This window comes from Leptosomus discolor, chromosome 3 (assembly GCF_034619465.1).
Source record: "Leptosomus discolor isolate bLepDis1 chromosome 3, bLepDis1.hap2, whole genome shotgun sequence".
In the NCBI taxonomy this organism is placed as follows: domain Eukaryota; kingdom Metazoa; phylum Chordata; class Aves; order Leptosomiformes; family Leptosomidae; genus Leptosomus; species Leptosomus discolor.
The window spans coordinates 42,190,890-42,211,582 of NC_141393.1; the positions used below are offsets into that span (position 1 = coordinate 42,190,890).

General features: G+C 41.1%; 1 protein-coding gene across 1 annotated transcript; it reads left to right on the forward strand.

Moving 5' to 3' along the window:
- Window positions 1-1,242: 1,242 nt before the first annotated feature.
- LOC104342813 (cytosolic phospholipase A2 epsilon) lies at window positions 1,243-18,373 on the forward strand. Its single transcript, XM_086463516.1, has 21 exons — window positions 1,243-1,269; window positions 1,916-1,999; window positions 4,704-4,776; window positions 5,745-5,881; window positions 6,280-6,411; window positions 7,903-7,943; window positions 8,661-8,703; window positions 9,477-9,552; window positions 9,751-9,920; window positions 10,061-10,141; window positions 10,902-10,939; window positions 11,611-11,746; window positions 12,416-12,552; window positions 12,974-13,196; window positions 13,864-13,978; window positions 14,363-14,500; window positions 15,744-15,851; window positions 16,514-16,705; window positions 17,190-17,356; window positions 17,730-17,916; window positions 18,165-18,373. The coding sequence occupies exons 1-21, from the start codon at window positions 1,243-1,245 to the stop codon at window positions 18,371-18,373; spliced, it is 2,514 nt and encodes an 837-aa protein (XP_086319642.1).
- Window positions 18,374-20,693: the final 2,320 nt, after the last annotated feature.

Consider the following 20,693-nt stretch of genomic DNA (forward strand, 5'->3'; position numbering starts at 1 on the left):
TTGACATAACCCTTCACAATGTTGTGAAATAACATAGCCTATGGCAAAAATCTATTCTAGCAAGTTGACTGTGATGACTGTTGATACTATTTTGCATGGGAATGCAGAAATAGGAACTGCACTGTCTGGTAGCAACATTTAACCAGTAAGCTCAAGAATGCTCAGGGAATGGGTAACTTTTTGCTCATAGGCAGTGTACTGGGAGAGCAGAGAAGCCAAAGGATTCCCTTCCCCCAGAGATTCTGATCTCTTATGACCTGCTGAAGATACAACAGTCTTTGGCTGCCCTTTTTAATCCTGTTCCAGTGAGTTGGGAGCTGCACCAGTTTCAATGGCAGGCACAAGTGTCCTGCCACGGCAGTGACTTCGCAGATGTGCTGAGGACAGTGCAGAGGGCGATGTGCGGTTGGTGCTGAGATTTGCCTCTAGCTGGAAGGGTTCATTGGGTCATACATGGGTGCTTAAATGCAGCTAGATTACAGCCAGAGTAACTCTGAGCTGGAAAGTGGTGCAGAAGTATTCACATGGGGTGGAGCTAAGATAAAGAAACTTCAGGACTTTTCATCTAAACAAAATTAATAATAAGAAGCCATGGGAAAGAAGGTGGAAAGAATACAATGACTTGAGGCCCTGCTGGACCAAGGCTGAGTAGATATAAACCACCATATAAGCATGCCTGCTCTGCACACCTGGACCTGGGATTGCACAGGTTTTTTGCAAGAACCAGTTTAGTCTGAGAGCAATAGTGTTGTCCCCCTTTTTTTTTTTTTTTTTTTCATTAGCTCTTTTATCCTATCTTCTTACTGTCACAGAAAACTTAAATCAAATTAATGTACTGTTGCTGCATCTTATTGCAGACTATGTACTTCTGTAGGCTTTGAGGTGCTGCTAAGTGGAAAGTTCAGTGTTCACATAAAAGGGCATCTTTCTCTTACCATTATTTATAAACCTGCCATTGGGCCGTATCGGGCAAAGTGACTCAAACAGCGTACTTCCACCTACTGGTGGTAATGGTATTTTTTCCTACTTATTCGACCACAGGATTTAGCTTCCTAGAATGAGAAAATGGGAGGGGAATAACTGCATTTAAGAAATCAGGGAGAGGTGGGGCTCTGAGTCAGTTTATAAAATAGTCGCTCACCTGCATATGAGACATTTAAGCTATGGGTGTCTGTGGAAGCTGGGAGATGTGAAATTGCATTGCCACAGATAACACTCGACGTGTATATGACAGTGACCACAATGGAGCAAGACAGCCTTCTGTCTCAGGTAAGAAGGGTGCAGAGCAAAGCAAGGCATCTGGGATCTCAGCTGGTTATGCTGCATATATAGTACAAAGATGGTACTACTTTCTTGACTTACCATTGACTATAAATGACTGTGCAGGAAGAAGAAAGTCAGTGCTTCAAGAACTCATTATCAAAATTTTAAAAATGATAGCAAACCATAGGAAGGAAGTGAAAACTATTGGGGGAGTAAGAGTTTATTTACAAAGGGAGTATTTTGTATATTTAGGGGTTTTCTTCGTTTTAGAGGTGTGATATATGCAACCTTAGAATAAGTATTAAACAGCATGGAGATGTGCTTCAAGGTGCAAGATTAATGACAGGGCATGTTTACAGGAAGCAGGTTTGCTGTTTCTTTAACAGCTGTGGCCAGGAGCTGCCTTCCCTCCTCCTGTGTCATGCAAAGGGTGGACCTTACCAGGCTGCTACGCCTCTGCTCAGGCTTACTGGGGCAGGCACAGCGCAGGCAGTGGCACCGAGCACAGCAGGAAACACCCGTACTTGCCAAGGCTCTACGGCCAGCACTGACCATGGACTCACCTTCACTGCAGTTCTCAATTCCTGATCAGGATTGCTTTTAAGAGACAGGATGGTTTTTCCAGGGGTAATGTTGGCCCTTCTTGTTGCAGGAGCTGATCACTCAAACCGCTCGGCTAGGAGAAGGAATTATGCAGCTGAATCCTGATGGGGAACAGTGGACTTCTGTTACAAAGGTACTGCAAAGGAGAATTTCAAAAGAAAATTTAAAAGAGACTTTCCTGCTGGGTGGAGCCTGTGTGAGAACAGATAGGGTTCAGCATCTGCCAAACAGTCTAATTAGCTACCCTAACCCATTCAGCTTCCTCCGTGAAACACTGTCCCGCTTATCGTTTTGATCACTTCACTTATGCAGTCTTGCTTCACATTAAAGTCCTAGAGCTGTTTTCTATCCTTGGCACATGGGAAATGAACCCTGTTTTAACAAGACTAATATCTTCAAAGAATGGGTTTGAATAGGCTTTCTGCTACATGTCTTGCTAAAGCGCAAGGGCAAATTTACTGCCAGTGTAGATAGTAACAACTGTGCCACTTGCTCCCACAAAGAGTATGGTATGATCTTGAAGTGGATTTTCAACACCTGATTTCCTGGGTTAAACCTTCTTCTGGCCTCTACAAAAAACCTAATAGTTTTCCAGAAGACTTCAGACATGTTATATGAAATCTTTCCTCTAGGAAATGAGAGGACTAGATGTGCTGAAAAAGATTTTTTTGACCGTGCACTCTCTAGTTGAGGTCATTTAGTAATAATTAGGAACTCTCCCTAGTTCTGTTTCAAGCTGACTTAAGTTGCTGAGCAACAAGTGTTGAGCGATTCTGTTGATCAGTTGAATGGAAAACCCAAAGATTAAAAAATATGCCCTAAAATGCAACTGTCTACAATGCAAGGATCATGGCAGGTTCAGAAGAACATACCAAACCTCTCAAATATTTTAGGCAAAACTCACACCACTGATGGGATTTTGGCCATTTGTTACTTAGGCCTCCGTGATGTCTAAGACAAGTTTCCCTGGTTATTACAGGGCATATCCACATGCCTGAGTACTCTGTTCAATCAAACTCCCTCCCTGGTGCTTTGGGATCACCACCATGAGGGTGGCTCCAGGGGACCTGATCTCTGAAACTGAGGTGAGCCCTTCCAGGGATGGGCCTTCTCCAAAGCCAGCCACTGGCAGCACCAGCTACTGGCTCTGTAATTACTGAACACTTTCCACCTGTACCTGCCTCACTTCTGTGCCTTAGGAACTAGGTTTTAGACATGAATGCAAGTGCCTTTGATGGTCTTATCCACAGCTACTCTTCAGACTCCTAGCAGTGGTTTAACATCCTTGATTTGCACACCCAGACACCTGCTGTGCAGCTGAAGCACACAGCATGAATGTCATTGGTGCCTTTCCCACAACAGGGTGCTTTGGTTACCTGGAGGCTAATTTTACCTGTTTCTTCATTAGCCTACTTGCTAACTGCCCCAAATTTCAACAACATATATTCATTAGTCCCAACTGCATGCATTAATACGCTTAGGTTAAACATTATGAGAGATATCACATGGACATATATTCCATTGAACCAACGATTACTGATGCTCTTTTTGCTTTCTATGGATGATAAGCATAGCACATTTTTAACACAGTACATACCAAATTGTTTTGTTCAGACGGGCCAACTAGAGCAAAAGTCAGGACTTTCCCACAGTACCTGTGTCACACATCTTTCTCAGTGGGACTTATGAGGTCAGTGTCATGCTAATGCCACTTCAGGACTGGCAATGGTCTTTTTATAGTTATTTTGCAGTACAGGTGGAGTGAGCAGGTGGGGTCACTACCTGTCCATGGCCCTGTAGTTGCACTAAATTACTTTTGCATTTTAGAACTTTTGGAGCAAAATTTTCCTGCTGATTTATATTCCAACATATTGTGTCTTTTCTCCCTTTCTGTGACTACAGAAATAAAAGGTTAGGTGGAAATGGAGATTAATGGCATTTATTTGTTTATTTTATGGTAAAAGGAGAAGGGCTGCGGACTCATGTTTGACCTCCAACAAGAGACCAGAACAGTAATATGAGAGGTTAAGAAATCAAGCATGAGTTTTTAATGTCAGAGATGTGGGTTAATAAGAAAGAGGGAAGACAAAGAGAATGAACAGGAGTTTCTTACCAGACGTAAAACACTGTGTTTGCACTTCTTATGCACACAGTGCAAAGAAACTCCAGACATGAAGACTTTACATGTTTCAAAACTAGAGAAAAACTCACAAGAATGTCAGAGGTGAGCTCAACTCAAGAGGAGCAGTTACGTCTCTGCAAATGAAAAACTCATGCAAAGTGAGTAGCGTGGTAGAAGTGCAAAGCAGCGACCTCTTCCTCTGAAATTAAAAGTGGCATTGGGATCAGAGATCAGCATTTAACTCTGGGGAGTACTGTAGCAGGAATATGAGACAATCATATCTCATAGCCCAGGAGGCTTAACATGTTTAATGACCGGATGGGAGGTGATTCCCATGATGATAATTTTATCATTGCAAAAAAGCCTAAGGCAGATTTTCATTTTCTACCTTGGAAATGTAACAAGTAAATCTTGTCCCAAACTGAGTCTGAATCGTACTACTTTGTGCAGCTAGATTTTAGTTAAAAAGCATAATAATGCAAATCCGTATATCATACTATAAAAGTAGAAAAGTCTTTCAGTCTAGTACTTGATTTAGATATTAATAGGAAAATGAATGTATTGACCATTTCATAGTCACATAGAAAAATTCAACTAAGTTGTTCATGATCTAGGTATTTCTCTCTCTTTATCATTTCTGTCTTCTAAATACGTTATTTACCTTTAGCATTCATTCCGGTATTCTGTATGTTTTGTTGCTTTTTTTCCCCTACAGATAGAGTCATCTCTGTGTTACTTACTGACTATAAGAGTCTTAAGAGCAAGAAATATCCACCAGGCAGATGTCTGTAAGTATCCACAGTGCTCTGTATGGTGTCCTTAACCTTCATGGAGTACTAACCAGTCCTGCTCCAAGAAAAAGTGCTTCCTAGATTTATTCCACAGATGGAAAAAGTCCTCTCACCGGCATGCTGGTTCCAGCAATGAACATAGTACGTTACTCTTCTTTGCACCAGCCCTGTTCTCTTCAGAGGTAACTCTACAAGGTTGCAGCTGTACCTATTGCACATATTTCTCTGCTTCCCCAAAGGGGAAGTAGGGAAAGCTCTGCAGTCTGTTGAAAGCAAAAAATGTGGAAAGATGTCCTGTGTTTTCCTCTGGAGTATATTTAGGTAACAATGGACACAAATTGGTTTTGATAATGGAGCAAAAACTGAAACTGGGGTAGCCTTAGCTCAAATTTAGCTTGTACTCAAAGCTTTCTCAAGGCTAAATAATCCAAATTACCATACCCTGGTTCCCCGTGTACCAGCTTTCACAGATAAGAAAACAGTTGTGATTACATTTTGTAGGTTCACTTCTGATGGCCTGCAACTGAAATATAATAGAAGATTATAGCTACTTATACAGAAATCAAGAAGCATCTTTTCTGACGTTTTAGGCTTTTTTAAAGTGTTCTCTCTGGCTAAAATAGAAGTTATCACTTTGTTTCCTTAACCCTTACAGATATAGGGTGCTGTGGTTGTCCTGGATTATTTTATCCTGGGCTAAATTGATTGCTTGATGACATAGAAGGAGGAGAAAACCCTTTGTTTTTAATGCATTTATTATATCCCTAATCTCATTTATTCAGAGAAGAACCATATCCCTCTTCTTTTTTCTCCATTCCTATTACCAAATTGTAATGTTTATGTTGGACAAATATGTCATCATGTATCATAGCGTCTCTCTTTGAAAGCAAGGCTTCATGTTCAATTCATTCTTTCTTCTAGAGCAAATCCTCATTTTAGGTGTGTTTGTGTTTTTTAACATACAGTAAGCCAGACTGATTGCTATGTGAGCCTGTGGCTGCCAACCGCTTCAACTGACAAATTTCAGACAAAAACCATCAAGAATTGCAAAGATCCAGTCTGGAATGAAACCTTCTACTTCAGGATCCAGAGTCAGGTCAAGGTACTGAGCTGGGACTTCCCTGTTAACCATGACCTAGGGAGAAACTGACAGATTTCATCATTTTGCAAAGGGGACATAAGTAATTTTCTCAAGAGTCAAGGGAAGATACAAGAATAACACATGTTGTTATGATGGTTTTTCATGCCATGAAAGACAAGTATCTCTCTCAGCCATGGGTAGAATATGATCTTTGAGATGTCTGTGATTTCCTCTCATTCCTCCTTCCATACGGAAAGGCAGATACCTACATGGAGTTGATTTTCCCTTCACCTCCTTCCCTTCCTGCTCTTTTTCTATACACCGTCCCACTCCTCACAACAGCTGAATAAAACAGCTGTCCCCAGGATCTCCTACTTTCAGTGACACCTGACATGTTTCTAAAGTCCTTCCCTTCCCAGAATGTGCTGGAGCTGGCACTCTGTGATAAGGATGTGATTACTCAAGACGACCACCTCTTCACGGTGTACTTTGATATAGCCAAACTTTCCCTGGGAAAGCAAGTCTTCATGCACTTCAAGTGCGATTCACAGGTGAGGTCTAAAATAAGAAATGGAGTAAGTGGCAAGAATGTGTCTGCTTTTCTGTCTAAAACTTTACTTGCAAAAATCTTTTTTCCTTCTTGTATATGGACTGCCCAGCCACATGAAAGGGAGTTGTTTTTCAGTTTGGCATGGGAAAGCCAGTTCATGCCTGGATCTGCAGGCACACTGAAGCATTTGGTGTTGGCCACAGAGGCTCTTTAGGCGTCTTTGCAAAATCGTCACTTTGTTAAGCCTGACCCCATCATGATCAAGGAGTGTGTCCACATCAGAACATGATGCTTTTTGTTATAACTTGTTACTTAACCTAGTAATTAGAAAGTAATAACTCTGTGATTGGAACTAAGTGTCGAACCAGACTAGTTGCTAATTATGGACTGTGGCATGGGTGTTTAAATAAGGTGTGTAAGCCATACCAATCAGCTTGGCAACAAGAAATATTCCTATTTTGAATGTGCGACTTTCAGGGAGGCTCTGAAAGTCGCACATCCCGCCTGCTGGTATCTTCTGTCTGTCCCTCTCCTTTTCCAGTTCCTTCCCAGTCTCTCATGCATCTGTCATGCACCATTCATTTGATTAATTACCTTATCTACACACACCCAAACTCCACTCTGCAGTTCATTATCTTTAAATGCCTTATTTCACCAGTTCTTTCTCTGCAAAATACCTGAGGAGCATGTGTGGACTTCCACTAGTCCTTGGTGAAATAGAAACAATCGGCTAGTTGTAACCCAGCTCATTACTGTCTGGGTGGTTACAGGTGCCATATCCAAGCCTTTCATTACTGCGTTTGCACATCTACAGTAGTAAGAGCTCATACTCTCCAGGCCTTCCCAAATTATTTTTGTCCTATATTAATAACTTTTTGGTGTCTTTAATGCAATAGGTAATTTGAGCAACAAAGTAACCTACAACATGATCTCACTTCTCTGTTCATCATCCCTTCTGGCCCCACCTTTGTTTTCCTCTCTCCTGTGCTTTCTTCCTCCTCCTCCTAGGAATTATACTCTTCTCCACCACCCCACAGACCAGGCCTTAATGTCAGATTTACCTCTGCCCCAATGCCCTCAACGTGTTGCCAAAGTGGTCATCCTCTTCCACAGCTGCTTTGCACGTGAGCGTTTCCTCTCCTTACACCAGAAGGCTTTGTCTCCTCCTCTCAGCAGACCCTCTTTCTCTTTGGGAGCAGATTCAGTATGAGACAGCACCTCTGTCTGTGTCTGTCCCTTGTGTCCCAGCAGAAGCAGGCAAGTCAGCTATTTATTTGTTAAAAACTGCTATCACACTCATACAGAAACTTCCTATCAATAAAGAATCTCGAAGCTTAAGACACACAGATGTGAGGTGGTGGGTGCCTCTGTTTTAAATGCTCTGCCCGTCACAAATAGTGCATGTGTACCTACATCATGAAAGTGAGAATTTACTTTATGAGAACTGCCAGTAGACTAGCGCCAAAACCATTTTCCTTTCTTCATTTTTCAGAGACAAGAGGAGCTAGAGGTGGGGTTTGCATTGGATAATATGTGAGTAAACATGAAATGCAACATAATCTGCAGCAAAACCGAACAGCAATTCGGAGGCATGAAATAATCTAGTCTAATTTTCTGGAGTGCATCATTGCTTGACGATGCCGATTACGAACAAAATTTCCTGAGGAATCTGTGCTATGAGCTGTGTGACAAATTAGTGTGTGCCAGAATGGCTTCCCATGAACTTCAGGCAGACAAACAGAACACCCCAAAAGCTTTTCTTTATCTAGTGTAACGAATACTATTTAAGAATAGAATACTGGAACTGCTGTTTTGTTAACATACTTGTCTTTGAGATCAGGAGGGGGGTTCACCTCCCTTTGAAGCACAACATGGAATAAGACATTGGATTTCTGATCTAGAGCCCTTTCTGGCCCATCCTCTGACAAACTGCAATTTAAAAAAAAAAAATTCTGTGAAATCACCTGCAGCCTCAGCTCGGGGCTCAGCGTAAAATCACTACACAGTTTGTCCCTGCAGTATCTTTTTTTTTTTTTGCTGAGCTCCAGGACCGGAGGAGCCAGTCGGATGATGATTGTGCCTTGACAGAGTAGAGTGAGGAAACTTGTACCACAAGTCCCCTGGGATTTTTCTTTCAAATCCAATACACAGCTAAATATAAACAAGAGGAAAATCAGAAGGGTGTGGCTCATGAATTACACTGCAATTATGCTGAGTTGTTAAAAATGTATTTTTCTTTCTCTTTCCTAGGTCAGGCCCTCCTGAAACCATCATTACTAATGGACTACTAGTGGTGAGTGTTATGTTTTGTCATCTTTCTTGTCCTGTTGCCACACTTGTTTCACTTGACTCACAGTCATCAGGCCAACGTACCCTTTGACTGAGCAAAGCCAGCACCGAAACACTGCAATTCCCCATGTCATCATCTGCCTCACAACACATTGTCATCGATGGTACCTGTGGAGAGGCTGCGGCTGGAACAGCAGGGAGATCCCCCAAGCTAGCATCCCTCTGGTGTTGCAAAGGCAACACATGGAAGTGATTTAGGTCTGAGATATCGGTGCAGCAGTGAACTTTCCCTTGGACATCACTCCTCCTGAATTCCCGTATTGCTGAAGAAACACAGTTTGTCCCCTCCCAGGCACATGTCATTTCTGGCGTTCATAACTGTGCTTTTTACACAGTGACTTTCTAATCACGCCATTTGCTCATTTATTAGCTTTGTTTCCTCATTATTTTTGTTTAAATCAGGCCTCTGCATCTCTGTCGGGATCCTGTGGGTGTTGTTTTTCACTTTGCCCTTACCTTCTCCCTTCTGCAAGCACTGTTCATCTGCACTGTACCCCCAGCTTTGTCCTGGCTGTGTCCAGCTTCTCAGACACTCTTCCTGTTCCTGCCAGCATCTGAAACTGAGGCTGTGGTTGAGAAAAAATGTTTTCCTTGGGAAAAAGTGCACTGCCTGTATAGCATTTGTATCAGCATCTGTAGGAGCTTAGACTAGGAAACAGAATCTCAGACTGGAAAATTCCCTGCCATGTGGTATTTTATTGTTCGGGTCTTTTACAGTCTCGCAAAATCTGTTGCTTGGAAGTCCAGGTGGTTGAGAAGAAGAAGAAGAAGAAAAAGAAGAAATCTTTATCAAGTGAGGTTATTTCTCCAATAGTTATTTTTAAATCATGGTATGCTAACATTATGAAGGCAATTGACTTAATGTAAGAATGAAAAAAATGCCAATAAATCCAAAACATGAGAACAGCCTTGTGAAAGACTCTGTAAGAACCTTTGTTTCCAATTTTGATGAGAAAACTACTCTATGTCTGCTTTTGTGTCCTTTCCTTAGAGAAAGAATTCTCCTTCAAAGTGCAAGGCTCTTATGAGGGCACCCAAGACATTAAGCTGGGATCTGAGTTGGTCTTCAGCTCCTCCTCTCCTGCCAGATTCCACTACGCCAGATACAAGCAGCCAACACTGGATATTACACTGCCAGGGAAGAAAAGACCTCCCTCCTTCGTATGTTATAACCAGAATTTATAAAACGTAATAATGGCATGTCAAGTAACATGCACCGTGAATAGTAACATCAATTAGCATTGTGGAAAGAGTTTAACATTCTTTACAACATACACTTGGATATTTTTGTACTTTTTCAGCCCTCCCGTGTATGTGATACAGGCTCTCCAAACGTGGAACTTCATTCCCTTCCAAGTGGAAAAAATCTGATCTTAGCGGAGGTGAGTTTCTGCTGTTTTGTGGGAGAGGTTGAGAAACCTGAGTGTGGAAGTCTGCATCCCGCTGCTGATTACCAGAGTACTTTCCAATGTCAAAAGCCTGCAGACAAAAATGCCACAAACTAACAGTGGTAGGTCTTTAGGTGATAAAGCCAGGTTGTGCCTTGTTCTGTTTGATTTGGTGTGGGAATACAGAGGATCTTGTTATTCCATCCTGATTTTCATGCTAAATTTTGAGGCTCTCCTTTTTCCCTTCTCATGCACCAGCGGGGCATCTGAACTAATGGAGGTAGCACCAGTCTCTTGCTGATGCTGAACATGCTTTGCAAAGAACTTCTAGCTTTATGGTTAAAAAAAATCCATGTAGAACGAAAGGATCACAGCTGTTGTGGGGTATAAACCATAAAAAGGGAGGAGAAAATGCTGCTGTGTAGAATAATAGTAGTGCGGCTGCAGGCTGGCTGGCTGCCTAAGAGAGGTAATGTTAGTAGAGATGGGTAAGGGATACATTATCATTACTTTCCTCTGTAAACAGCAGTTGTCTTCAGACATTACATTCACTAGGAAACATCAGGAATTGCTTAACAACATCCTTGACAATAAACCACTGCAGTTAATGCACATACACTCATGGATTCTCCAGATCTCCCGATTTGTACCCGCATTGCTAGGACAGCACAAACTAAAATTCTTCCTGGGGCCGCAGGGGAGGAGTGATATAGCAGGTTTTCACACTTAGACTGTTTGCATTCTTGCTTTCCAGGATAAACGATTTGATTTATATGCGAAGACAGAAGACTGGTAAGAGACTTGGCCACTCTTGGAGGCTAACTCGTCCTTAGCTGAGCTCGTCTCACCCTTGGCTCTTTACTGGGGAGGAGGCAGTCACAGTAGGACAGTAGGTTGTGTGACCAGGTGATGCGGGATTCACATGAGCTGAAAGCAAACTATATGTGCAAAATTAACATTACATTTAGATAATCCATACTGAGACATGAATAATGAAAAAGATGCATAAAACAGAATAAATAATATTACAAGCCAGATATGCTGGTCAGTGTTACGCTCAGCACAGTCTTCAAACTTTAACACTGTGTAAGAGTGCAGCTGATCACCTGATACTATTGATTATGAAGCAGGTAAACTTTGCTGCCTACTTCAAGACAAATGTGAGAAGTTTTTCCTGCAGCTCTCAGTGCAGGCTAAAGTATGAGAGAACCCAGACAACAGATGTCTCAGAAATTATCTGCAGGAATGTCTTTCCATAGGTTTTCTTTTGATAACTCTTTGGAAATTTAGCGGGCCCTTTTTCTATGATTCTTTCATGCAGCATTGTATACCTGCTTGGGTGTGTAGGCTCCTACTGTAAATGTGGTACTTTGTGGATTTGGTTTATTTCCTTGTATTGGAAACTCTGAGCTTGTCTACCAATAATAAAATGGAATATTTTTTTTTCCTGATCTCTGCTCCAGCCCAGACCACCTTGATGTGCGTTTAGGGTTTGACCTCTGCGTGCAGGAGCAAGACTTTCTACGCAAAAGGCAGAAGTATGTTGCTCCTGCTCTGAAGAAGGTCCTGCAGCTAGAACAGGATCTGCTGGACCATGAGGTCTGTAGGGCAAACATTCAAAACATAAGTGCTTAGCAGTGGGGGCATAACAGCATAATGTGACCTCTTTTTCTTCCCAGTTATTTTTTTTCTGTTTTTTCCTCATCTTTAAACTTATGTACATTCTAGTACCGCCCCATAACTCTAATCTCACCCTGCCATTTGTGTCCCTTGCAGTTGCTATCCTGAGTTTAACTCTTCTCCTGCTGCAACTTCATTGCAAGCCAGGCTAGATATTCCTTTTATAGGAACGTCTCCTTCCACTGTCTTTACCCTATGATTTTTATCCTTGTCGATAATCCTTCCTCCAGTCTTCAACCTGTGAGATTTATTTTTAATTCCTGCCTTTACAACTGATTTTTTTCTCTCCTATTGTCTCTTTTGTTTGAATTAATGCATTTTCATCTGTTTTTTACCAAACACTTGTGTTGAACACGTTGGAGACAAGTGTCAGTTATCTAAGCAAAAATTGTAATTGCTTTTATTCCTGCTCTCCTTTATGAGATAAATGGTAGCTTATGTTTCAGCAGAAATCATTTGGAAAGAAGTCTGTGTCTGGGTATGTGTGGTGGCATCAGGCTTTCTGTAGCAGGAGGTCTCTGCTGAGAGCCCCGGTCAGCTGCAGTACACTGTCTGATGCCAGATCTTTCTGTTCATGTGTTTGCACAGACCCCAGTGGTGGCCATCATGACTACGGGAGGAGGTATGAGATCTTTGACCGCACTGTATGGCAGTCTGCAGGGGCTCAAGAAACTCAATATTTTGGACTGTGCCATGTACTTGACTGGCTTATCTGGTACTACGTGGTAAGTAGGACTTGTCAGCTTTTGGCCGGAGACTTCCTGGTGACACCAATGTGCTGAAGCAGGCTGGAGCTGACATGCAGTAGCCTACCTATAATACCTTCTCAGCAGTCCTATTTCTTTGGTCTTCCTCCAAAATTGAGAGACTAAAGTCTTTTCTTGGGGGAAAGTCACATAATTTGCAATGACACGAAAACAAGTGTTTTTCTGAGAATAGCTTATGGAAAATTGCTCAAGCCATTTTGACAGTGATAATGACTGTGACTTCAAAGAGTACATGATAGTTTCTTAGGGAACTGAAGCAGGAAACCTATGCTTAATTTCAAATCAAGAACTTAAAATAGAAACAAAAAAATGTAGCCATTACCTACTTCAAACCTTGATGTGGTTTTTTCCGTCTTCAATGTATATTTCCTCTTCCTAGGACCATGTCAAACTTGTACAGAGATGCTGACTGGTCACAAAAGGATCTCAACAAGCAAATCAGCGAGGCTCGAAAACATATGACAAAATGCAAAATAAATTCGCTTTCCTTGGAGTATTTGAAGTATTACCAAAAGCAGCTGTGTCAACGGAAAAAAGAGGGCCACAAAACATCTTTTATAGATCTCTGGGGGCTTGTCCTGGAATCTTTTTTGCATGATGGGGTACAGTATATCATAAAGCAGCATTTACAGTGGCTTACAATTTTCTGAAAATTAACTTCTGGAGAAGATATTTTTCTGCTTGTTCTGAGGGGAGTAGTTTGTCATGAGACTGTGTGTATGCAAATGCACAGTTGTTTCCAAAATATTTGGTGGCAGTCTTTTAGATACCAAACCATGGTGGAAATCAGCATTCTTGCTTGTAAGATTTTGCATATGTTTTTCTGAGAAAACTCCTTGAAAAAATATTGTATTTTAAGATTTTTCTGGCATATTCTGCAAGCATTTTATTTAGAAATAGCAAAATTACAGACATAATAACATAATCTTAATGCCCATGAGAGGTATTAACGAATGGACATACAGATTTTTGAAATATGTGATAGGTCTCACATAAACTTGCAGCATAATGTGTTAAACTGGTTTATACCAAAATGATTGCTTTCTGCTCTTCATCATTTCCTTCGTTCATCCTAATGGGTCATCAAATAATTTGTTCAGTAACAGAACACTTACAGAAATTTTGAAAAATACGGAACATTTCAGAATTTAAGCCTAGAACATGTTATACATAAGAGGCAGAAATTTTTCTGTCTTACAAGCTTAGATGCAGAAAAAAGGTTCCTGTGATAATTTTCATCTCAGTGTAACCGTATTTCTGGAATCACAGAAAGACAACTATAGACTCTCTGATCAGCAACGGGCCATTGATCGTGGTCAGAACCCATTGCCTATCTATACTGCTATCAATGTCAAGAACAACTATAGCACTCTGGATTTCAAAGGTAATTATGAGACTTCTGAGAGTCATTTGTCTTTATACTTAAGCTGGTAAATCCTGAGACGTTGTTTTTAGATAGTCTAAAAAAAGCCCTCTCATTTAAAAACTAGAACCTCAGATGATATGTATTTGGATAATGTCCTTGTGGTCAGGTAAATGTTTGACTGTCTATGCAACAGACTCAAAAATATTCTGAAGACTTTTCATGTTCGTAAGTTTTTTGTACCATACATATAACTCAGTGTTATTACTCTGAAATATTAGAATTAACTACAGAAATTATTTTAATTTTTAACTCCTTTCATTCCCATGATAGCAACACCATTTTTATCTACAGCCAAGGGGCTGTAGTAAAACATTGTTCTCTTCTTTGTTTTCCTTTTCACAGAATGGGTGGAGTTCACCCCTTATGAGGTGGGATTGCAAAAATATGGAGCTTTTGTTCGTGTTGAGGACTTTGGCAGTGAATTCTTCATGGGTCGGTTGATGAGGAAGGTCCCTGAATCCCGGATTTGCTTCTTAGAAGGTAAGGTCTTAAAAACAACTGAATGTTTTTTATTTTTTTTTAAATAGTGAGCTATATAAACTAACACTAATAAAGCACTGGTGCATGATCAACACAGCAGTTTCACCAGAGAAGATAAATATCTCATTGCTGAATTAATACTTACTATAATGGATTCAGTTTACTGTAAAAAAGAAAATTTAAAATGACAGACAAATCATTATTTTCATTTTTAAAGCTAGTTTTGAATAAAAATATACTATCACTTCCAGTCCAACAACAAAACTAAGGTCCCTGGGAATCCATGGCTCTGCTCATGCTACCCCAGAAGGGTGAATTCCAGAGCCTCTTGCCTCACAGATAGTCAGAAATCTGTGTGCTTCCTATAGACAGTATACATAAGCCTTCATGCTGATTGTCCACCACATCGAGGTGTGTTTGAGCATGCCATGTGCCCCCAGCTCCAGAGAGTCTGCTTTGGCCAGACATGACTGGTTCCAGTTTCCACATCGCCTGGGCGAGCCTGTGAGGGAAACAACATGGTCATATCCACAAGCATTTTTGCTACTGATTGAAGTGGAGCATGGATAAGTGTTTTCCAGACAAAGAGACAAGCTGTAACTTGTGACTGGTTTTGAGATGCAAACTTCTCTTTGACTGGCCACTTCACTTAGAGTGAGTGAGACACTGTACCATTTTAGCCTAAGTCTATGCTGGATGTGCGTACATTTGCACTACCTGAACTAAAAAAAAGTCAGAACTTGTGCCCTGAGAGATAAGCAAAGAAATTGTTTCTCAAGCTTGAAAATGCATGGTCATAACTGATCCCTCGGTGTGTCAACAAGCTTATTCTCAAAAAGGGAATCCTACAAATGCAGAGGCTGTAAGATTACATTGTAGTTAGTCCCTTATCAATATAATTCCACGTCAAAATTCTCAGATTGCAAACTTTCATCCTTTCTTTTTATACAAGCCTTGTGATACTTGTTTTTTTTTTTTCTGAAAACCCAAGCTCCTTAAATCATATTAATTCACAAAAATCTCACCATTCATTAAAACATACATACAGCCCTAAGTACCATAAGACAAAAACTGGATACCAAAATAAGTTTTAAAAAACAGCAGCCAAATAAAAATTACACATCATCCATTTAAAACAAGCTAAGGAAAAGCATAAACCTTGACAATTTCATCTCATCGTAACAGTTTTGCGATTTATGATGTGTGAATGTTCAAACAGAAAGAAAGCTCTTTCCTTTTGCAGGCATGTGGAGTAGTTTATTTTCATGGAATGTGTTATATGTCTGGAATTCATCCCACTCATCAGAAGATTTCTGGCACAAGTGGACTCAGGACAAAATCGACAATATAGGCAAATCATCATACTTCTTCCTTACTATGTATTCATTGTTAGATAGAGTTAATGTTAGATAAACCACCACATCCATCTGCTATGTGAGATGTGCACAGCATACCTGGCATTTTTTCAAGTGTTTCTTCAAAGGCCACATTGCCTTTCTGGAAGGAACTTGATTCAAAGTCTCATACCACAAAGCATAATTGGATAATTCAAAAATCTCCAGTCTTGTGATCTATGTGCTCACTGAGGGCTCAACACTGATGTTGGCAGATGTTCAGAAATAATAAGAGTGTTCTGTAAATGATTAATAAAGAACAAAGATTTTGACTACATTAAGTAGGAGCTACTGTAATACAAATAAGTAAAACAGTTATCCTTTTCCAAAGTCTGCATTCGGTCTGTTCCACAAGTGTGCATATATCTGGTGCAGATTTTTATTGCTGCTTGATACTTGGTCTTTTTTTTTATCCAAGTCTGGACTGTGTAAGGAAATAGTATTTGGCTGCTAACAGTAGCATTCTATCTTCTTTTTCATTTGGTCACTTCTGCTCATCAAGTCTTACCACCCTAGGCCTTTTAAATAAAGAAAACTTTGATTTTTATTACTTACCTTGACATCTTGGGGGATGACCTTGTTCAAGGCAGGTAGAATTTAACAGCCTTTCCTTGTGCAGAGGAGGAACCCCAACTACCGCTGAAGCCACATGAGCTGAGGACTCGCCTGTTCACCCCTCCTGGCCCCCTCGGTAGTGCTCTTCGCAGCATTCTCACCGACCGCTTCTGCATTGCCCAGGAGCACAACTTCCTAAAGGGTTTCCAGATGCATAATGACTACCTGGAGAACAAGCACTTCCGCAGGTGGAGAGGTAACAGAAGACCTGTGTGCCTGGGGACAGAATAAACAAGCAGAACAAAATGAAACCCCAGATTTGATATTGAACCCATTCTCCAAGGTTAGAGGCCATGTTTGAGCAGAATCAGTATTAGATCAATCAGTTGTGGCACACTAGGATGTAGCATGGCACAGTGTTGAGCCCCATGCCAGTGGTTTGCTGGTGGCACACACCTCCTGAGGCAGAGACACCAGGTCCAGATGGTGGTTCTCCCTTTCTCTGTTTGAAGACACACTCGGTGGGGAGGCACAAGAAATCCCCTTCATGAATGTTGCCACTGCAGGTCCAAAATGGCATGTGGCTGGATTTGGGAGGGCAGAAGAGAAGGAATATGGCGAATCTCTCTTCCCCAAAGATGGTAATCAGTTAGGGCTCTGTGGTCACGGTGTAAGAGTGGAAAACAGGCTAATCAGTTTTGCACTATAGCACTTACAGCAAGAAAAATCTTTCTTTTTAGATACTGTGTTAGACACATTTCCCAACCAGCTGACACAATCAGAGGAATTCCTGTCTCTGGTAGATACAGGATTTTTCATCAATACAAGCATCATGCCACTTTTAAAACCAGAGAGAAAGGTGGATGTCATCCTGCATTTAAATTACAGTGCAGGATCCCAGACACAGGTGAGAGGAATTTAAGCAGTCTCTATTTCTTCAACAGCTGTATATCTGAAAGTTCTTAACACTTAGGTGCTTTCTATATTGCTTCTTCTAAAAGTCTTAACCACTAGCATTTTTAGCTTAATGCTGTAGCGTGATACTTCATTTACCAGCTGTACGTATTCTCATTTGTTTTTCTTGTATGATACAACTGTTTCGTGCTAAGAACTCAGGGAAAATAAAAACATTCTCTCCAATGATGCGGTGCTTTCCAATAGGGGTTTCAGAACTTTCTCACAGCTAGCTTGGAAAATGCCCCCTATGCTACGGGACTCCGAGAATTCTTGAGCCCTGAAATCCTCTTCAAGTCTTAGTACTGTTCTGTTCATTGATACAGGCTCTAGACCAGACCTGCAAGTACTGCTCAGAGCAGGGAATCCTTTTTCCCAGGGTGGACCTGAGTGAAGAAGACAGGAAAAACCTGAAGGAGTGTTACCTCTTTGATGGTGCTGAGACTCCAGGAGCACCAGTACTGTTATTTTTCCCACTAATTAACGATACCTTCCAAAAATACAAAGCACCAGGTAAGTAATCAAACATTTTAAAAAAAGGTTGACATCATAGACAGCCTATTAAAGGGAGTATATTTAATACTCCAACCCTTGAATTTCACTGTTGGCTTATTTTTTATTTTAAATCCCAAAGAGTAATTTAGATTATGAATTCTCTCTGCAGAGAGACATATCCTTTCCCTGCTCTGTTAAGAGTTTGAATGCTTATGACCAGAGTAACTCCCATTTCTCAGCAGTGCTTTGTCGCCCCTTCCTCCTAGGTCAGAAGCGCTCAGAGTCAGAGATGGAAGATGGCAAAGTTGATATCTATGGACGCTGCTCCCCTTATTCAACATATTCAGTTCAATACACTGAGAAGGAGTTTGACCGTCTAGTTCAGCTGGGTGAATACAACATCCTGAATAACAAAGACCTCATTATGCAGGCCTTGCACACAGCAGTGGCACAAAAAAGGCAAAACAAAGAATAATGTCAGACAAGGGAGGATGCTTTTGTGTCCCTTAACCTGCTGTGAGACTGAAGCTCACTTATGATCAGCCAGTAGGCTTCAAAGGATTCCTGCTCAACCCCACTAAATGGCAATCTCAGATGAAGAAGAGACTGAAGATAAACTTTTTTTTCCAAAGAATTTCACTGCAGCGATTCATTGCAATTCAGATTCAACAGTGGAGTGCAAGCTGTTGCATGATACAGAGGATGGGCAGCCATGAAGAAGAAGGTGCTAAGATGATAATGAGCATGGTGCTAGTTGCCTTAAGAAAGTTCGAAATGTTTAAGTCTAACATGTTCAGGGAAGACCACATTAAAAGCATATTTTATTAACTCAGCTTGTGTTTTGTATTTGCAAGGTGGTGGTGAGGCAGGCAGCAGACTGTGGGCCAAGTTTATGACTGGGACTATGGCACATTGTAGGCAAGTGTTTAGAGAAAGAAAAGCACGTGTCATACGGCATCCTGTGGGCACAGATCACCTCCAAGGGAGGCTTTGGAGAGAGGCAGAGAAGGCACAGAACATGAGTACCAGATCAACTGAGACAGCAAAAGAGTGTTGATGAAGTTCTCCACTGCTTGACCCCCAAGCTCCTCTGTGCGCTTCCTCACTGCTTTTTGACTACCCATCCCTCTTCCCAGTCCAGGTCTGAACAGCAGTAGCATAGTAACTAGAAATACAAGCTGAACAGGACACTCTGCTGGCTTTAAACTCCCTCAAAACAACAGCAAGGATATGCAGGCCCTTGAATTTATCAGCTCCGTCTGCCCTTGCTGCTGGCTGGGTCTTGCATGAGCTTGGCACCTGCAGAATTAGGAGGCACCTGCATGGGGGAGAAAGGGCTTTACATGGTCTTGGTGCAAGAAGCAAGATTTTGTGTTTTGCAGTAGGGCATCTAAAGAGGATATCCTGCTCCAGGAATGTTTTTTTCCATCTTGAGATAGCAAAAATTTGTTTTAACTGTAGTGTTGCTGTGAGCCTTGTGCCAGCTATGAACAAGACAGAAAGATGCGGACCTATAGAGAACCCTGGAAGCTTTGGGAAGGTTTGCTACAGCAAGTATATCCTTCTGTATGAGAAGCGGCTGCAGGAGGAGCTGTGCCTCCTGAGCTGTAATTTCTCTTGGACTGGCTCTGCACCAAACCCAGCACAGACATGCACATACATGGCATAATTCGCAATTCGCCCATTTGGGCCAAATGTGCCATGATGAGAGGTCATCTATCCTAGGCTTCTGTCACTGTTCCCAGGAGGGAGAAGACAGAGAAGTGCTTCGCTTGCACCCATAGCAAAGATCATCCAGCTCTTCTTGCATGCCTCTCACTGCCCAACTCATTCCCTAGGGTTAAGATGTTTGTTCATTGAAAAAAAAAACCAAAACAAAACATAAAAAAACAACAAACACAAAAGAATAGAGAAATAGCCTCACGAGATTAAAAAACATTCAAAGCTTGATCACACAATCTTAGCAATATGAGTACGCAGGAGTATTTCTTTCCAAACACACGAATAACCTTATTTTTGATAAAGTTCATTGCAGGTAACTCATGCCCTAGGTTGTATTAGTAACATAAAACACACTAATACTTTACATACCAATGAGTTATTTTATGTTTCTTCCAGAGCATTTGCTTCTCACTTACTGACAGACAGTAGAAATTCCCTAATTCTCCGCAGGTATCTGTTTTATTAACCAAAGTAATATTGAAAGCAATAGTAAAAATAAGACCATCCTATTTTTACAGCATGTGACAAATATCTCATAATAAGTAAAGCCTACTTAACATATGCCTGAAATTTTTAATTTTTTTTTTTTTTTTGTGTAAGCTGTAGTACATTTAGAAGGTTAGGTTGAAAGATGAAGCTTAGATTGTGTGGAGTTTCTCAGTGTACATAACAGTTCAGCATCTACAATTTGTAGCCTACTAAAACCACCTGTGGTTACACTTCAATGTTAAAATTCTTTGGATTGCAGAAGGAATAGAATAGAATAGAATAGAATAGAATAGAATAGAATAGAATAGAATAGAATAGAATAGAATCGTTCAGTTGGAAGGGACCTACAACAATCATCTCCTCCAACAGCCTGACCAATTGACCAATTCAGGGCTTACCAAGTTAAAGCATGTTATTGAGGGCATTGTTCAAATCCCTCTTAAACCCTGACAGTCTTGGGGCATTGACCACCTCTCTAGGAAGCCTGTTTCAGTGTTTGACCATACTCTCAGTAAAGAAATGCTTCCTAATGTCCAGTCTAAACCTCCCCTGGTGCAGCTTTGAACTGTTCCCACGTGTTCTAT

Bases quoted from the DNA above. Each gene is read 5' to 3' on its own strand.
- LOC104342813 (XM_086463516.1), top strand. From the start codon at position 1,243: ATGGAGCAAGACAGCCTTCTGTCTCAG. The intron at 4,777-5,744 runs GTAAGTATCCAC...TTTAACATACAG, and splicing joins TATCCACCAGGCAGATGTCT to TAAGCCAGACTGATTGCTAT. The intron at 10,142-10,901 runs GTGAGTTTCTGC...CTTGCTTTCCAG, and splicing joins AAAATCTGATCTTAGCGGAG to GATAAACGATTTGATTTATA.